At 45.5% G+C, this 18,866-nt stretch overlaps 2 protein-coding genes across 5 annotated transcripts in view; both read left to right on the top strand.

The window, feature by feature from the left end:
- PIWIL2 (piwi like RNA-mediated gene silencing 2) overlaps nt 1-2,652 on the top strand; it is a 63,804-nt gene extending 61,152 nt beyond the window's left edge. For all 3 annotated transcript variants that reach the window (XM_079142281.1, XM_079142282.1, XM_079142280.1), the window contains one exon: nt 553-2,652. In XM_079142281.1, the coding sequence (XP_078998407.1) occupies nt 553-709 (157 nt within the window). In that variant the 3' untranslated portion in view covers nt 710-2,652. The remainder of the gene's footprint in view (nt 1-552) is intronic.
- Nucleotides 2,653-10,643: 7,991 nt separating this feature from the next.
- SLC39A14 (solute carrier family 39 member 14) overlaps nt 10,644-18,866 on the top strand; it is a 44,445-nt gene continuing 36,222 nt past the window's right edge. For both annotated transcript variants that reach the window (XM_079141294.1, XM_079141293.1), the window contains exon 1: nt 10,644-10,773. The gene's annotated coding sequence lies outside the window, so the exon portion shown is untranslated. The remainder of the gene's footprint in view (nt 10,774-18,866) is intronic.

Here is an 18,866-nt window from a genome sequence, read left to right as displayed (position 1 = left end):
AAAAAAAAAAAAAAAAGATGCCAGCCAGCACTCCTGAACATTCTAAAGCATTCTTATTTATTTAAGAGACAAGGTCTTACTGTATTGTTTAGGCTAGTCTTGAACTTCCTGGACTCAGCTTTCTGAGTAGCTGAGATTCTAGGTGCACACCACTCTGCCTGGCTAGCATTTGAATTTTTAAGAAGTGCTGTGTATGGTTATGACCCCACCGTGTCTGAGACAGTGTCCTTGAGTTCATATTCTCTGAACCCGCTGCTGAGGTACTCACCCTTCTGCAGCCTTTCCTTGTAGGCAAAGAAAGGCATTTTCTTCCTGTTGTTTTTCTTGATTTAGTATAAAAGTAAGAAAACGAGAGAATTTACCCATCCTCTGGCTTACAAATAATGGAAATAGAAACAATTACATGGAAAAATAATGATCCCAAAAGCCGTTTTGTATATTCCTGGGTTCCCCAGTTTGCCGGCAAGGGTGTCATTTCCCCGTGAGTGTGTGATCACACCCAGAATGGGAAGCAGAGGGTGATAAAGATCACATTTTCTCTTTGGCCTGCAGGTTGACATTCAAACTGTGTCACATGTACTGGAATTGGCCTGGTACCATTAGAGTCCCAGCTCCTTGCAAGTATGCCCACAAGCTGGCTTTCCTGTCTGGACAGATTCTGCACCATGAACCAGCCATCCAGCTGTGCGAGAACCTGTTCTTCCTGTGACCGCAGCCTGGGCATGGGCTGGTAGGAGAAATAAGGCTTCCCAGCTCAGCCATGACTCTTGCAGAATGAGCAGAGGCAGAAGTGGGATTTTGTGTTGGTGTTTTCCCTTTCTCTAACCCTGTAGAATAGATTTTCCTTTTTTCTTTTAACTTGATATCATCAAGAAGCAAGTTTCCAAGTACCAGGTGGAAATTGCCTTCCTGTCTTTGAAGAGCAAATGATGGTAGTACCGTGCAGAGGCAGGCAGAGTCAGTGGATGTCAGGGAGCCATTGAAAGCCTCCCAAGGAGCCGGGCTTGGTGGCACATACCTGTAATGCCAGCGACTTGGGAGGCTGAGGCAGGAGGATCACAAGTTGGAGGCCAGCCTCAGCAACTTAGCAAGGCCCTAAGTAATTTAAGGAGACAGTATCTCAAAAAGGACTAGGTATGTAGCTCAGCGTGACTAAGTGGTAGAGTGTGCTTAGCATGTGTGTAGTCCCAGGTTCAATCCCCAGTGCCCCCATAATAAAGAGCCTCCCAAGCCAACACAGCTGTAGAAATCTGCAGAAGTAGCGTTTGTACCTGGAAGCTGTGGTTATGAAGCAGTTCCCATTTCTGGCACCAGAGCTGTGAAGGTGAATAAAGTCATTGCAGATGTCTAGAGAGTTACTTTTGGGGAGCAACTGGGAAAGATGAAAGAAAAGGCTGTGAAGCAGAGTTTTTCAAAGAGAGATTACTGTTGCCCACAGATGTGAAAGGCAGGTAAGACCCTCCCCTGGGGCATAATCAGGCCCTGTGTATTCTTCTTCCCTGGGGACTGAGTTCATGCCACCTGTGCCTGGAATCTGATTTAATGTGGCTTGCAGTTGTTCTCAGCTTCTTGAGCAAGTTTTTTTCTGTGCCTTTTGGTTGCTTTACAGCGTACCATGTTGCTCTCTTGCCCCTCCTCTGCCACCCCTACCTTTGTTCCTTGTGACTGATCTTCAGTAAGTTTCAGTTTTGTAAGTAACAACCTGAGCACATGGAAAGAATTCAACAGCTAGGAAAGTTCAGGATGAGGGGTGAGCTTTTAATTGACCCTTCCTCCCAGGTATGTGGCCTTCATTTCTGAGTGTATGTTTGTAAATGGGATTGCTCATTTCTCTTGCACAAGAATGTCTTCCAGTTGTGGGCTTGTTTAGCTAGGGATTTTTCGGAATCCTGGTTAAGATTTCCAGAAGTCAGCTTTGGAAAATGGAACACTTCTACCAAAGTCCACACATTACAGTTTAGGAAGTTACCACTCTGCCTGCGAGTTTCAGTGTTTGGGGGAGGCACTGGTTCTTCACTGGTTTTTTGTCTGTTCTCTCTCTCTGTCCCCTCTTTTTATCCCCTCCCCATTTAAAAATCTTCAGACTCATTTTTATCATACCTTGCTTTGCTGGGTTTTAAAAGCCAATCTTATTTAACTTTTTCAAATTGGTATTTATTTATTTATTTATTTGTATGTCTATTTGTGTGTCTGTGTGTTTTGGTGTGATGGAAGGGAGAGAATGGAACACAAATACCCATTTTATACAACAGTGCATGAGAAGAGGAACTTCAGCTTAAACTCCTTAGAAGAAGCCAAGAGAGCTTTTAATTTGTTGCAGTGCCAGCAGAAGTTGGGAAGGGATGTGTGTTGATGGGGATTTATTTGGAGTTGGCTACAGAGGGCGAGGCTAAAGCTGGGAATCTAAAAACCACAGATGGAAGCACTGGTCTCGGGCTGGAGAGATCAGCTTCTGATGTTCTTTAGAAGCATTTTGAACTTCCCTTTTAAAGTTGGACTTCCTAATGCTCTTTTTCTCTTAGATAATCAGAAGAGATAAATACTTGAATATAATATAGAAATTTCTTCACTTTTTATTTCTGGTGTGTTGTTTTTCAGTTTTAATGTCAGGTGATTGGATCCTGGGTGGAAAATAAAAGTAAATTTGTATAAATGTGCAGTCATGCTTGAAATATTATCATTTATTTATTATATGGATACAATTCTTTTTCTTCAGCAGTTGTAACACTTAGAATCATTCATTTATTACTCTCCATGCAAGGTGCAGCATGGGCGTTAGTAGCCAGATGATTCCACCCTGAGCTGAGTAGAAGAGGTATTGGAGCTGTCTCACTTCTGGGACAAATGTGGCATTTATAATTTGTGTGTGTCAGGCTGGGGTGCAGCTCAGTGGTAGAGCACTTGCCTGGCATGCTCTGGGTTCCATGCCCAGCAATGGAAGGAAAAACAAAACAAAACAAAACCCGTCGATCTCTTACACATATTTTGTGTGTTTGTGTTTGTCTTATTTATTTAGATCTCTCTAGAATCAGAGAGTGCACTTCAGGTGGTCTCCTACCCATTATTAAATGCTTGCCCTTCTTTATGTATACATTACCGTATGTCTGTAATTGCCAAAAATACCTTCCCAAAGCACCCTGGCTGGCCCTTTCAGAGCATTGCAGCTTTTCTGTTTATTTAGGAACTCGACTCTTAACAACCAGTGCTTCTTGAACTCATTCTGCGTGGTGTGCTACAGGGCCCTGTTCATTTGGGCAGCATTTAATTGAATGATGTAGAAAAGGAAGGAATTTTAGAAATATCTAGCTCTCTATATTGAAAATCTCAAAGTGAAGGACCTGAAATTAAATTCTCAGAGGTTTGGGATTATTGAAGAAGACCTCATTTCTCTTTCTGGTTCTATTCCTAGCTTCATCCGAGTTTCTTAGTAACTTCTCCAAAAAATAAGGAAAATCAAGAGAATGAGAAGACAAGTCATAGACTTGGAGAAAATGTCTGAAAAAATACACATCTGGTCAAAAGTTGTGTTATCCAAAATGTACAAAAGAACTCTTAAGAACATTGTAAGAAGGGACTAGAAGTGTAGCTTAATGGTAAAACTCAGGCTTAGCATTTGGGAAGCACTGGATTCAATCCCTAGCCCTCTCCCCCAAAATATAAAAATTTAAAAATCTAATTTAACATAATCTTACCATACATCAACAGTCACACTCCTTGGCATTTACCCAAAGAGAGTGAAAACATCAACACAAAAATTTGCATACAGATGTTTGTAGCAGTTTTATTCATAATTTTAAAACTTGGAAGCAACAAGATAATACTCAGTAGCAGAGTGTGATGTTACACACCTGTCATCCCAACTAGTTTGGAGGCTGAGGCAGGAGGATCATAAGTTCAAGGTCAGTTTGGGCAACTGTGTGAGAATTTGTCAAAAAATGAAAAAGGCTGGGGATGTAGCTCAGAGGGAGAGCGCTTGCCTGGCATGTGCCAGGCCTTGAGTTCAGTTCCCAGTATTGCACAAAAGAAGAAAATAAAAGAAAATGTTCTCAGTGGTTAAATGCATAAACGAACTCAGATATCCAATCAGTGACATATTATCCATTGTTCAAAAAGTGAAGCATGGTCATGAAAAGATGTGGGAGAACTTAAATGCATATTACTCAGTGGAGTCATTCTGGAAAAGGCAAAGCAGTGGAGGCAATGCAAGGACTAGAGGTTGGCGAGGGAGGGAGGGACTAGGTAGAGCGGAGGTTCTTAGTGCAGTGAAACTACACATGACACTGCAGTAGTGGATCCATGTCATGAATTGTTAAAACCAATAGGCTGTCCAACACTAAGAGTGCACTCAATGTCAACGATGGACTTTGGGTAAAAGTGATAGTGAGGTTCATTGGTTGGAACAAATGTACCACTCTGGTGGGGGATCTTGATAGTGTGGGAGGCTATGTAGGAGGGCTGGGGGTACATGGGAAATTTCTATGCATTCTGCTCATTTATTCCTTGAAATTAAAACTGTTCTAAAAATAAGGTTTGTTTTGTTTTTATTTTAAATGAATAATGGGAGACTCCTGGCAACATGGTAGCCTGAGTTGAATGAACCCGGGGTGCTTAACCACTGAGCCCCAGCCCAACCCTTTTTTATTTTGAGACAGAGTCTCACTAACTTGCTTAGGGCCTCACTAAATTGCTGAGGCTGGCCTTGAACTTGAGATTCTCCTGTTTCAGCCTCCCAAATTGGTGGGATTACAGATGTGCACAACCACACCCTGCGCTGCTGACCATTCTGATTAAGAAAAGTTGACGAAAATAGTTTTGTTTTGGAGGGTTTTGTTTTTTGTACTGGAGGATTGAACCCCCAGGGCACTTCTATTGCTGAACCCCAGTCCTTTTCATTGTTTATTTTGAGATAGGGTCTTGGTAAGTTGCTGAGGCTGGTCTCAAACTTGAGATCCTCCTGTCTCAGCCTCCTGAGTCACTCAGATTACAGGCCTGCACCACTGCACTTGAACTTTTTGTTTTTGAGACAGGGTCTCACTGTGTTGCCCAAGCTGGCCTTGAACTCCTGGGCTCAAGTGGTCCTCGTGCCCCAGCCCCCTGAGTCGCTGGGACTACAAGTGTGCGCCACACCTGCCTTGGCCAAAGTAGAAAATATAGTTTTAACTGAACATAACTGAACTTGGGGAAAATGGAACAAAGGAAGTAAAAAAGTTAACGAGGGGAACGGAGGAAGTACAAGAAAGGGAAATCAGGGAGGTAATAGTTGGTACCAACACAGCTCCTAGGGCAGTGGACAAAATACAGGAGCAGGAGCACTCAAGTCTTTGATTTCCGGGAAGGCTAGGAGATGTGGCCTCAGATCCTGTGAGGTGCAGGATTGATGGAGTTAAGTCTGCAAGATGAAGAGAGCTGTAACCTAGAAGGCACTAAAATGTTCCTGCCAGCCCTCCTGGGGAAGCAGCAAGGAGACTTGTGAAATTCCCCTGCTGGGGCTACCCGCAAGTGTGTGTAGCCTGAATTTTTATTGTCAGCTTGCTAAAGGACCACAAGCTGAGAAATTAACATAAGGTTTACCCAGACTGGTGAGCACTCCAGAGTCCACGTAGAAACCAACGTAGTCAACCGGGTTGCTGGAGGAAGCACTTCATGGGAGAGAAGAGCTAGGAGAGCGGGAAGAGGGTTCGGCATTTGTCTAAGAAGCTCCTGCATATTAAAACAGAAAGAATAGGCAACAGTGTGGAAGATATAAAGGCTGAGAATTTTCTAGAATTAAGGACATAGGAATCATCTAACTGAAGAAAATTGAGGATAAAGAAGAACAGTTCCACTGTTAGACGCACTGTACTGAAATACGAATACCAAAGACAGAGCACTTTAAAAACAACCAGAAGTGAAAGGCAAGGCTTAAAAGGAAGGTTTGGCATGAAAGATGCCTGAAGACAGAATGCAGCTGCCAACATGTCATTCTGCTTCCAGCTAAACGTTCACAAGTGAGGACAAAAATGACTGACTTTGTTGGCCTGCCTGTAATCACAGCGACTCGGGAAACTGAGGGGAGGATTGCAAGTCTAAGGCCAGCCTAGGCATTTTAGGGAGACCCTGTCTAAAAAAAAAGGGGGGGGGGTTCAGTGGTAGAACACCTGTGGGTTCAATACCCAGCGTTGCAAAAAAAATCAAGACCAGAGCAGAAATGAATATTAATAGAGAATTTTCCATTGTTGAAAAATTAGAGAAAATTGAAAAATCAACAAACTCGTAAGTTAGTTCTCTGAAAAGATGAACAAAGTGAGCAGACCTTTAACTCAACAGGCCAAGAATAAAAGAAGACTCAAATCACTAAAACTGGGTGAAGGAGTGGTGATTAGGAAATGCCACAGACACATGGTTTACTAGAAAATTAGACAAAATTAACACATGCCTCTTTTTTTTTTCCTGTACCAGGGATTGATCCTAGGGGCACCTAACCCCTGAGCCACATCCCCAGTCTTTTTTATTTATTTTGAGACAGGGTCTTGAACTTGCAATCCTTCTGCTTCCATCTCCCAAGCTGCTGGGATGAACAGGTCTGCACCACCACACCCGGCACATTCCTATAGATGATTTGCTACCAAGTCAACTGTTACTTTCCCCAGTTCTTTTTTTGTAAGACCATGAGAGAGTAATACAGACGATTCACAGCTGAGGTGTCTAGCCGTGTTCTCGCCCTTTGGCCAATAGTATAGGGCAGTGGGTCCTCAGACCTGATCGTGGGTTGAAGAGGACCTTTCTATCCCCTCTGGTCCCCCCGAATTTGTTCCATACCAAAACAGAAAATCATTTTCAAGGAGGTGCCACCGAAACCTGGTCATCCATCTCCTGACAGACTGTTGAAAAGTTATGGCCACTTGGTCAAAGCCAGTTTGGCCTTGAGCTGAGCTGAGCTGAGCTAAGGTAGCGCTGGGGGCGTGTAAGAAGCATCCGGGAACATCAAGTCGCCTGCCTTGTCAATACAGACCACCCAGGGGGCTAAAACTTCTGAGTTCCCAGCTCCGCCCCAGCACTATTAGTGTCATCATTTTTCTGGCTTCTTTCCCAAGGCCTTTCCCCTCCCCTCCCCTCACCAACGGGAAACCTGTCCACACACCTTTGGCAGGCAGGTGTGGTCTTTTGTAGTTGGGAAACTGCAGCAACGAAAATGTCATTTTCTTGTGCCCAGTTCCCTTAACTATTGTCCAACATCAAACTTTTAGTGAGCTGGTCTGTCCAGTCATCCAACAAATATTGAGTGAAAAGAATCTGTTATGTACGAGATGTTACATTAGGGAATACAGCTGTATATGGAGATGTCTTGTAATAAAGGAGATTAAGGACTAATAAGGTTAGACATTGCAGTTAAATACTTTGAAGGGAAAAATGTAAGTATCATAAACTATGTTAATTCTGTAAGTCATAATACAGTAATTGTGAAATCAATTTAGTGGGTTTGTCACTACTTTTATCAGTGCATGGCATATATCAAGGGCATTTCATTTTGTGAGAAAAAAAAATGTATGTTTTGTGCTGCTGGGAAATCAAACCCGGGGCCTTGAGCATGCTAGGCAAACACTACAACTTAGCTACAACCCCAGGCCCTATTTTGTGGAAATTTTTCTTGCTATATTATTTATACTGGAATTCTGGTATTTCTTTTTATGCTTTAATGTGAGGTACAGTCAAAAAAGTTTGAAAGGGTGGATCAAATATGCTTAGGAACTTTCAAGAATCTTGCTAAGGGGAGGTTACTTTGAGTTAGAATTTTGACAAGTAGAAAATAGGTTATGAGAGGGAAAAGGGTATCTCCAGTGGACAGAGATTGGGGCCTCAAACTGGCACTTGATGAAGGACGGTACCATCGATGACAAGGTAAGGTTTAGTGAGGATGTACAGAAAGAATTTTGTGTGGGGGTGGATGTGGAGACTTAGGACCTTTTGGTTTTGAGCAAGTTAATAATTAACCATCTTCCCCTCATGGACTACTGATAGCTTATCAGCTTTGGTTGCCCATTGGACTTTGGCAGCTCCACCTTTACTCTGATTGCAAACAAGTGAGACCCTGTGATAGGCTCCGTGGTGGGGTGTCTTTTCCTTCTTCCCCTCCCCACTCTGCACTTTGAGCAGTCTCCTTGACAGGTGTCTCACTCTCCCAGGCACAGTACTGACGCCTTACCTGGAGACACCACGGACTGCTCTTGCACCTCAGCATCCCAACACTTCTTGGGATGTGTATTTATGGGCTTCATTCAGAGCCGTATATTTGAAGCATTTTATTTTACTTTCTCTCTGGGTGGGCTTCTCATTAGTACTTAAGGGAAAGGGCCTGATTGGGACTGACCTGTTGTGACAGCCCACTGCACTTCAGATTAGAGTCCCAAATGGATGACATAATGTCTGAAAAACGGAGTCCAACCAAGAAGGATAAATATAAAGGGTTATTACAGAGATGAAGGGGCTCAGTAGAAATTTTGCAAGAGATATCATTACCTTGAAATTACTTGGAAAAGACAGGAGAGGAGTAATCACAGGTGCTGTCCCCCTTACCCACTGATGCAGTAATTACAGGATGAGGGTAAATGAATTTAAGAAAAACCCAGGGCCCAGCTATAGTCTCTTTCAGAGTGACAGGAAGAATCTGGTCTGGCTTCAGTGTTGTTTTTTTTTTTTTTTTTTTTTTTGGAGTCATAGATGCACAGCATGCCTTTATTTTATTTATTTTTATGTGGGGCTGAGGATCAAACCCAGTGCCTCACACGTGCTAGGCAAGCGCTCTGCCACTGAGCCACAACCCCAGCCCCTCAGTGCTTTCTTTTTGACTCCCTCTCCACTCAGCACTGAAGAGCCAGCAAGCTGCCATGGAGCATCAGGTCCCTGCTGCCACCTGCTTTCCTTTCCTCAGCACTGCCTTCATGGGGGTGCTTTCCCCAAGAATTGTAGGGGTGGGATGTTGTCTCCCTTCCCTTCACCAACTCAGAGAACCTGGTGTCAGCTGGGCACCAGTCACTGTGCTAGAACAGGGGCATGGATACTAATTGTGCACAGTTCTGCTAGAAGGTCCTTTTTCTGGGTCTCCCTGACCTAGGTGGCAGCTGGTTTAGCTATAAAGGAAATAATCCTAAAGTCTAGTAGAATAGAACAATGGGAATTCAGTGGGTGGTTTATTTTCCCAAGAAATCTGCATTTCCGAGGTCTGACATCCATCTCAAAAGGCCGATCCCACAGCGGAAGAGACTCCCAGGACACTCCGCACCAACCGTAACATCAGTCCTAGCTTTGGGTTAACTGACAGGGCTCTTTAGAAGTCTGAATATGTATTATCACCAGCCTAGCAAAGGGAGCCAACCTGGATCCATCTGGCTGGCTGGATTGGCCCACCTGCCCACATAAGAAATAGGTAAAAGATGGAAAAAGGAAAGATGTACTCCCCCACCCCCCTTTCCTTTCTCCATGTTTCCCTATTCACAGTACAGATCAGGCTGGCACAGGGACTGGGCTAAGGTGTACATGGGGTAGGCTTAAACTGCCTCCTCTTTCTATATAGTGAAATATGTACGCACCCCACCCCCCCTGCCCTTTTTGGTACTGGGAATTGAACACAGAAGCACTTTACCACTGAGCCACATCTCCAGCCCTTTTCATTTATTTTTTAAAATTTTGAGACAGGCTCTGCCTTAGTTGCTTAGGGCCCTGAAAAGTTGTTGAGCATGGCTTTGAACTTGCAAATCTCCTGCCTCAGTCCTCACTGAGTCACTGGGATGACAGGAGTGCACCACTATGCCAGGCAAAAGTTAAGTACTTTTAAGTAGGCAAATGAAGGAAAAAGGGAAAAAACCCAAGTTTAAAAAATTTTTTTTTCTTTAAATTGGTGCCTTACACCTTGGTGGGTTTGCTGTTACATATTCATACATGCACATGGTATAACGATATAATTGGTCAATATCAAACGATCCAGATTGATCAAACTGCATAAATTTATTTTTTCCTATTTGCCTATTTCCTATGCAGGCAGGAGAATATGACCAGCCAGCGGGATCCATGCAGCCTCTCTTGACTTGGCTGCCAGTAACATTGTGGGGAAGTGGAGCAAAGTCTAGTTTGAAAAGTGAACATAATATTTGGAACTTAAACAAGACATTTTGGTTCTTTTGGCTGGCGGAGGTCTACAGAACAAATATAGTCTATGGGAGCGCCCCCTCCTAGAGTACCTTTCGGAATTAGGGAAGAAAGAAGCTTTTTAGATTAAACAGCAGTGTTGGAATACATACATATATCAAGTGAGGGACACTCTTCCTCCAACAGCGTGGGATGGAGGCCAGATGGTGAGAGCGTTCCACAAAGGGGGCAGAAGGTAGAATGGGAGGTTTCCGGGGGGAGGAGGAGCCTGTGGCGCCTCTGTGAAGCAGGAATGGAACTCAGGAGATGGCTGGATGAAGCTGAGCGAGCCAGGATCCAGGGCCGGGATGGCAGGCGCAGGAGGGCGCGGGCGGGCAGGCGCGGGTACCCTGTGGCTGCACGCCGGCTGCCCCACGTGGCAGGCCCTGGGGAGAGCCGGGCGGAGCGGGGAGGGGCGGACGGGGGCGGGACCTGCCGCTGACGCGCGGGGTATATAGCCGGGCATGCGCGCGGCGGGGGCCGGACGCTGGGAGGGGGGGCGCGAGGTTGTCTTCGCGGACACACCGACTGAGCTGCTCCTACCGCTGCCGGCCACCCTAGGGCCTGGCGGGTGAGGCTGCGCGGGCCCGGCTGCCGGCCGCCAGGCTGCAGGTGAGGACGCAGAGCGGACGCGCAGGATGGGCACTGGCGACGCTCCTCCAGGCTTGGAGGCACCGGGTGGGGGTGGGGGTGCCAAGGACGGAGCCACTCGGGGTACCGTGCACTCCGGGGCGGCCGGGTCCCGGTGGCACCTGGCAGCGGTGCCACGATGGCGAGGGGGAGGTCACAGCGAGGTCCCTTAGGCTGGCCAGCCTGGGATGTGTGAGCCAGACAAGGGCGCCCAGAATGTCGATAGTTGCGCGGAAAGGCTGAGAAAGGCTTCTTGGAGCCCGGGAACGCGGAGAGCAGGGTCAGAGAAAAAGCACAGTGGACGGGAAAATCCGATGCCCTGCCCCAGAACAGCTCCGACGGGGCCCTGGTGTGTGGACTTTGCTTTCCAGGAACTGTGTACCCCCTCACCCACCAGACCACCTAACACCTGAAGATCGATGGCCCGAGTGTTCTGGCTGAAGCTGGAGAACGGCAGAGGGGTACCGGGCTAAGCCTGGCTGACCGTGAGGATGGCTCTTTGGCTGTTTTTGGTCGGTACTGACCAAGTTAGGTGGTCTGGTTCAGGCTGCCCCCTTTTGGTGTTTTAGGGCTATGGGACAAAACAGCCATTCTAGCATTTTCACCATGGCATCCTGAGTGCTGATTAAGCGAGGAAAATATCCTCTGCTCTAGGTTTGGGTTCAGTTTTAAGGATCTAGTATCTGCCTGAGCCGAGGTACTGAAAGGAGCGGCTTCTTTAAATAATTAAATGACGTATGTGCCCAAGGGGATCCTGAGTATGACTTCGTGAGGAACTGAGTGCTCTCCTGTGGGGAGGAGCAGGGCTGCTTTGACTCTACCCTTCCTTATGGAGCGCCTGGATTTGGATTTGTGGCTTCAGTGCCCTTCCCAGAAAGTCTCCTGCCCTTAGGATAGGTGCCCTGCCTGACTGTGGTGATGCTAGGGTGGGAAGGGAACTGGTAGGGGGTGGCCACGCGGCCTTTATTCAGGCTCAGCTCCTAACCTGGCCCAGCGACCTTGGCGAGGGCTCAGGTCAGCACTAAGGTCAGACTGGATCTCTCATCCTCAGTGTGTGCGATTCTGTAATCCTTACCTCTTAAAACACAAACCCTAAAAACTGAGAGGAACTTGTCTCCTTCTTGTTGAATCCACAGAATAATGTCTGGAATCATACCTTTCAGGGGCTGGGGTTAGAGCCACATATCCCCTTTCCTGTTGGAGGCTTAGGTAGTTCTTGTCAGTTGTGGGGAATTCAGGAGCTAGAGTAATGGTCTCTTTCTGCAACTGCTTTGCAGGTGTGCCTGGGGCACTGAACAGTGGAGTGGAGTGACCCTGGGTATTGTCTCTTCTTCCAGAAAGACTGGGCCAGAAGTCTTCTTGCTTAGTCTAACTTTTTTTTTTTTGGGGGGGGGTACCAGGGCTTGAACTCAGGGGCACTTGACCACTGAGCCACATCCCCAGCCCTGTTCCATATTTCATTTAGAGACAGGGTCTCACTGAGTTGCTTAGGGCCTCGATAAGTTGCTGAGGCTGACTTTGAACTCAAGATCCTCCTGCCTCAGGCTCTCAAGCAGCTGGGATTACAGGCATGCACCACATGCCCAACTTAATCTAACTTTTGTTGCTTACCTGGCCTTTGGGACCCTGGGAGTAGGAGCAGTGCAGGAGGGGGACATGAGAGTCAGGTTATCAACTGAGAAACCAGCAAACCTGAGTGTGGCACAGGGCTGAACATATCAGCCTTGTCATTTAGGGAAGAAGAGGAACAAGAATTGTGGACTTTTTGAGGACATGAGAGCTCTGTGACTCTGAGAGCAAAAATCTAAACCCAGCGTTGCTTTAGGAAAAAGGGCCAGGTCCAATGTTCAGGGGCTGGTCCGAGCTCTGTGAAGCCACTGCGGTGGGTCAGGAAGGAGGCCTGCCCCCAGCCTTCCAATGTAGACTCTTGGTGGGAGGAAAGAGCACCACAGAAGATGAGTAAGGTGGCAAAACCAGAGCTCTCTAGTAGAGGTGGCGCTGGGAGGGGGGTGGAGGTGGGGTCAGGGGATTCGAGGCTTCTGGGCGAGGTGGGCCTATGTCTAAATCCTGGCCCCATCACTCTCCAGCAGGGGTGGGGGGGTTCTGAACCTTGGTGGGGGCTTTGAGATTTGTGCCTAGAGTAGGAGGAGGCCTCCTTGTCGTCTTCATCATCTTTATGGGATGGAGTAGGCTACTGAGGGGTCACAGAAGCTCATAGGCAGGTTGGGTTGTGGGACTGGTCTGAGCCCAAATACAGGCTGGATTCACCTCCTTCTTAGTACCTCCCCGCCATTCTGGGTAGGCTGCTTTTCCGTGGCCTGCCAGGGAGTAGCCCGCACTGAGCAGTCTTAGGGAAAAGAGATGCTTTTCCACCTTTAGTTCTGGAAACTACTTTGATTTCTGGGACATGACAGCCAGGAAGGACTCACAGTGCCTGTGTGTGTGTGTGTGTGTGTGTGTGTGTTTATATGTGTGTCTCTACACATTTACACACTGTATGTGTCAGTCATGGGGCTGTTCCTGTTTCCAGACCCTTTCCCCCTTCTTCCTCTTTCCTTACCTGCTCACACTCCACACTCAGTCCATGTTGAGTATCAGCAGACTTGGAATCTAAGTCGCTCTGCCATGAGTTGATTTGTGTACACTGGGAATTGGACCTTTCTCTCTCCACTCTGCCAGAGTAACCCCCCCCTGTTCCCACTTGACACCTGAACACCCGGTGCCTTTGCAGAACCACAGACTTAGCATGTTACCTGGAGGGGCTTTGTTGTAAAATGAAAGACACTGGATCCAGAGATGCTGATTGGTGTCCTTGGTCACCAGTTACTCTGAGGAAAAACAAAGAAATGTTCTACTTTTATTCATAAACTTGACGAAATTGCCTGTACTCCCCATCTTTTCCATAGAATATTGAAGGGGAGAGATCAGTTGTCCCCGAATATATTGGGGGTGAAAGGTGGCCCTTGCTTCTGCCAGGGGAGTTTCTTCTGGGAGGGTCTCCTACTTCCTTCCCATTGCAGACTCCCTAGTGATAGGGGAGGATGTGGTGTGAGTGAGGAGGGGTCACATTGTGTGTGCACAGGACACAGACACACACTAGAAGTCTGCAGTAGGTCCTCTGATCTCGGGGCTTGGCGGGCTATCAGAATGCAGGAGATAAGGGGTCCAGAGTCTCCTAACATGGGACTGCTGCCAGCTACAGCCTTATGCCTGCCTTACCGCAGGGCTCCAAGCCCTAACTGCCATGGAGCCTCCCAAATGGGGCTACTAGTTGGATCCAACTGATATTTGGAGGCAGAGCTGCCTGTCAGGCCCTCCAGCCTACTCCAGGCCAGGAGCCGCCTAGAGACCAGGCAGACAGATCCTGCCAAGGGAGCCTGGCATGCCCAGCTATGGGAAACCTAAGTCCCTGCCTTGGCAACAGAGATCTGACTGTTCAGACTCCTAACTTTGCAGCATCAGATCCCAGAGAGTCCCGGGGTTTGATGGAATGAGAAGGTGGTAGTCGTAAATTTATAGCACTCAGTATTGGTAGTTAGTAAAAAAGATCTGTTAAAAGTTAGGAATTTATGACTGGCACATGGCGCATACCTGTAATCCCAGCTGCTCGGGGAGGATTGCGAGTTCAAAGCCAGCCTCAGCGATTTAGCAAGAGTCTAAGCAACTCAGTGAAACCCTGTTTTCTAAATAAAAGTATAAAAACAGTCTGGGGATGTAGTTCAGTGGTTAAGCACCCCTGTGTTCAATCCCAGTTTAAAAAAAGAAAAGTTAGAAACTTAAGTTAAAAACTTGTTAAAAGTTATGTATTTTATCTTAAAAACAGGTATTTTTATTCACCAAGACCTTTCTTTCCCCCTCTGCAGTGCTGGGGGTCAAACCCAGGGTCTGGAGCATGCTGGACAAGTGCTCTACCACTGAACTATGCCCCAGCCCCCAGCCCCTTTACCGGCTAGACTGTTGGGTTAAGCCAAGGGTTTTTTTTTTTGTTTTGTTTTGTTTTTAGTTTGTAGGTCTTTAATTAGCCTTCCAATTGGTATGTAAAAATCATACCTCCACATATACCAGTGACTTGGGAGACTGAGGCAGGAAGATCACAAGTTCAAAGCCAGCCTCAACCACTTAGTGAGACCCTAAATAACTTAGTGAGGCCCTGTCTCAAAATAAAAAATAAAAAAAGGGCTGGGGATGAGGCTCAGTGGGTAAGTACTCCTGGGTCCAATCCCTAGTATGACACAAACAAACCTTTGTTCAGAGTTCTGAGAACAAACTGAGTTAATCTTTGAAGACATATATTTATGCCCTAAAATTCTATCTCAGAAATTTCTGGAAAATTCAAAACTACAGAGGCACAGTTTTGCCACATACCACATCACATAGCATATCATTTCACTCTGAAAAATGAGAGTGAAAACATGCTTAAGGGCTGGGGCTGTAGCTCAGTGGTGGATCGCTTGCCTAGCATGTGTGAGGCACTGGGTTCGATCCTTAGCACCACATAAAAATAAATAAAATTAAAGGTGTTGTGTTCATGTACAACTAAAAAAAAGTTTAAAAAAACACTTAATATCTTGATATTATAATACAAATAGTTTTTACCTCAGGGACCCCAGCTGTAATTTCAAAATTGCTGTTCTGGATCACTTAGTTTGATTTTCATAGTAATGAGAACTTTTCTTCCTTCATGTTCAGTTCCTATCTAAGTGAATCGTAATCATAAAAATGAGTAGAACCAGCATACAGAGGTTTGAGAACAGGCACAGCTGGCTCTTGACAGGTGGCCCCTCAGTGTCAGGGGCTTGGCTAGCCCAGTGGAGCGCATCTGATGCTGTCTCCATCTCGAAGCCTGTGAAGTGAGTGTGGAGAGCAGCCGATACTCCGGTGTGTACATTGAGCCTCAGTGAGTGGAACAGAGGAGGAACTCACCCAGGCCCACGAAGGGGCACAAGTGGTCAGGAAGCATCCCATGAGTGGAACTGCGCCATGTTCTGAGGGTAAAGAAGATGGGAGAGGGAGCAGGGTCCCATCAAGGAGGGTCATGTGAATAACTTAGGAGTGGCTAGCTAGGCCAAGTGGCTGAAGGAAAGTTGGGTCCCAAGCCTTTGCAATATTCAGTCTAAAGAACTCTGAGCTGTTTCTTGCTCCATGTCCATAGTCCTTGGCCTGGAGGTCCAGCTCTTACCCTGAGCAACCCTGTGACCACCCCATGTCCATGTTTCCTCCACTAGTCCACTTAACTCTGTCCTCCTGCCTCCTCCCTGGTCCTCAAAAGCCTGGCACACCCTCTTTTCTAGCCTCCCTGAAAAGCCTTCACAAGGCCTCCAGAAAGTATGCAATTCCACAGAATCCCCCAGATAGTTCTTTGGTTGTTTTTTTTTTTACAGTGCTGGGGATTGAACCCAGGGCCTTAGTGCTTACAAATCAAGCACTCTATCAACTGAGCTATATCCCCAGCCCAGTTTTTTGGTATTTTTTTAAACTGTATTTTCTTATCAAAAATAATGCTTACTTATTGTAAATAAGAATAGAATATGAAGGGAAAGTCTATAATCCTGCTGCAGAGGTAGTCTCCTGCACCCTATTAGCATCTTTCCTTAGAGTGCTTTTTACAGTACAAGTCATATCCACCTCTTAACCTTTGCATCCCTAATAAGTTTGTCTTATGACTGGATCATAATTTACTCAACCATCTCCTTTCATTTTTAAATTTTAAACTTTTTATTTTGAATTTACATGTACCAAAGAGTTGCAAAAATAGATTCTTATGGTGTAGTACAGTTATTGAGAGCAAATCAACATTGGCACAGTATTGTCACCAGGATTCTCATAATGTCCTTTTTTCTGTTCCAGGATCTGCATTGCTGTCCCCCATTGCTTTCAGTTTTTGTTTCTCCTTAGTGCCTTCTCCAAATCAGTTCCTGGGATTTCCCTATTAGAATGCCATACATTTTGAGCAAGCCCACCACAAATGATATTGCATCTTTTCCAGAGCATGGTAATGAGGCATTCATCATGTTGGTGTCTTTTTTTTTTTTTTTTTTTTGAGGGGGTGCTGGGGATTGCACCCAGGGCCTTTTGCATGCTAAGCCCATTCTCTGCCACTGAGCTGCATCCCTAGCCTCCCCTGTGGGTCTTCTTACTGTTGCCATTACCTGATTACTTTGTGTCTGCTGCATCTCCACACTGGAAAAGTCACTCTCTGGCTTTCCACTTTGTACTTTGAAGCAGTGCTTTGAGTCAGTGCAGTTCTGTTGCTCCTCCTGCTTTCTTCCTCTAATTTTAGCATCCATCTGTGCATCTCTTGCAACGATGATTTCTGTGGTGTTTGCCTAATGATTTTCTATTTTCCTTCCACATTTATCAACTGGAAATCCACCCCATTTATATCAGATTTTAATGTATAGGTTAAAATCTCACATGATTATTATTCATGGCTCAGATTGTTCCAGCTTTGGCCATTTTAAGAGCTCCTTTGTCTCCTGTGCTTTTTGGTAATTCCCTATTTTTGGGGTGTTGGGGGGTGCTGGGGATTGAACCTTAGGGGCACTATACCACTGAGTGAGCTATAACCCCAGTTTTTTGTTTGTTTGTTTGTTTTTGTTTTTGTTTTGTTTTTTTTTTATTTGAGACAAAGTCTTCCTAAGTGACGGAGGCTGGCCTCAGATTTGTATTCCTCCTGTCTCAGCCTTCTGAGTCACTGGAATTATAAGTGTTTGCCACCATGATGGCCCTTGTTTATTTATTTTTTTAAATTTATTTTGTTGGACTGAGATTGTGGCCCAGTGGTAGAGCACTTGCCTAGCACACATGAGGCACTGAGTTTGGTCCTCAGCACCACATGCAAAACTAAATAAAATAAAGCTATAATTTTTTAAAAAATGTTTAATTCTAAATATTTTTAGAATTCACTAAAAAAAAAAAAATGTTTAATTCTATCCTTTAAATTTTTTTTATTTTGTTGTGCTATAAGACATTCCTTCCTTATCTTACCACTTCCTTGCCCCAGCCCTAGAATCTTCCACTTCTCCAACGAGCTTATTATTGAAGAATGGTGTTTAGAAACTAAAATATATTTGCTTAGTGTGCTTATTGCTACTGGAGTTATCTTTGCTTCTTGGCCTTTTATGTGCACACACAAATTTCTCTATCTGAATGTATATTAAAAAAACAAGTTTATATGGTACTTATTCCAGTCTTAACACCATAGGTTCATTTTATTTTAGTCTTTTCCCTTTTGTTCTTTATAACTTTTTTCTCTAAAAACAGTGAAAAACTCTTCTAATGGTCATTTTTGTAATGTCGGGTGGTAGGTTATTTTCTAATCGTTTTGCTTCAGTGATTAGGATGCTGATCTGGACTGTAGATTTACTTGACTCTGCTCACCTTTTATATGACAGAATGCAGAGACAGAGGTGAGCACCCCCGATTACCACGGGGTTCTGCATCTAAAGCTGCCCTGGGACACACTGAATGTTTTGTTAGCATCTCCCTTCTGAGTGCCCCTCTCAATTCTGCACTCACAGGACCAGGAGTTCGCTCCTCATCACTTGCTGCTCTCCTGAGCACGCTCCTGTCTGGTTCCTAGCTTCAGAATTCATTTCACACAGATAACCCACTGTACCTTGATGTTAGAAACCAAAAGGACTGCCTGGTCCAAGGTCAGAAGCAGTTACCACTCATTCCCACAGTTACTGCTCTTAGTAGGCATGTATTTAAAATTGACAGTGGGTTGGGTTAATTGAACGTTAACTTGACCAGGAAGAAGCACAGAGATCCAGTACAGCTTTGTTCTGCCTGTGACTAGATCTTGTCATTTTGCTACTCTGGGAAGTGAAGGTCTGTCAGAGCAGTCAAACATTAGTTCCACACACTTCGTGGCTTAAGCTGCACCCATTTACCATTTCACAGTTCTAGTCTAAGCATTGGCCAGGCATGGTGGTACACACCCATAATCCTAGCAACTTGGGAGACTGAGGCAGGAGGATTGCATGTTTGAGGCCAGCCATAGCAACTTAGCAAGACTCTGGACTCTGGCAATCCCCAGGCTTCCCACCTCCCTACCCCCCAATAAAAAAGGA

The sequence above is a fragment of the Sciurus vulgaris genome, assembly GCF_902686455.1.
Source record: "Sciurus vulgaris genome assembly, chromosome: 5".
Lineage (NCBI taxonomy): Eukaryota > Metazoa > Chordata > Mammalia > Rodentia > Sciuridae > Sciurus > Sciurus vulgaris.
Note: the sequence above shows the minus strand (reverse complement) of the source record. Positions and strands in the feature narration are given on the sequence as shown.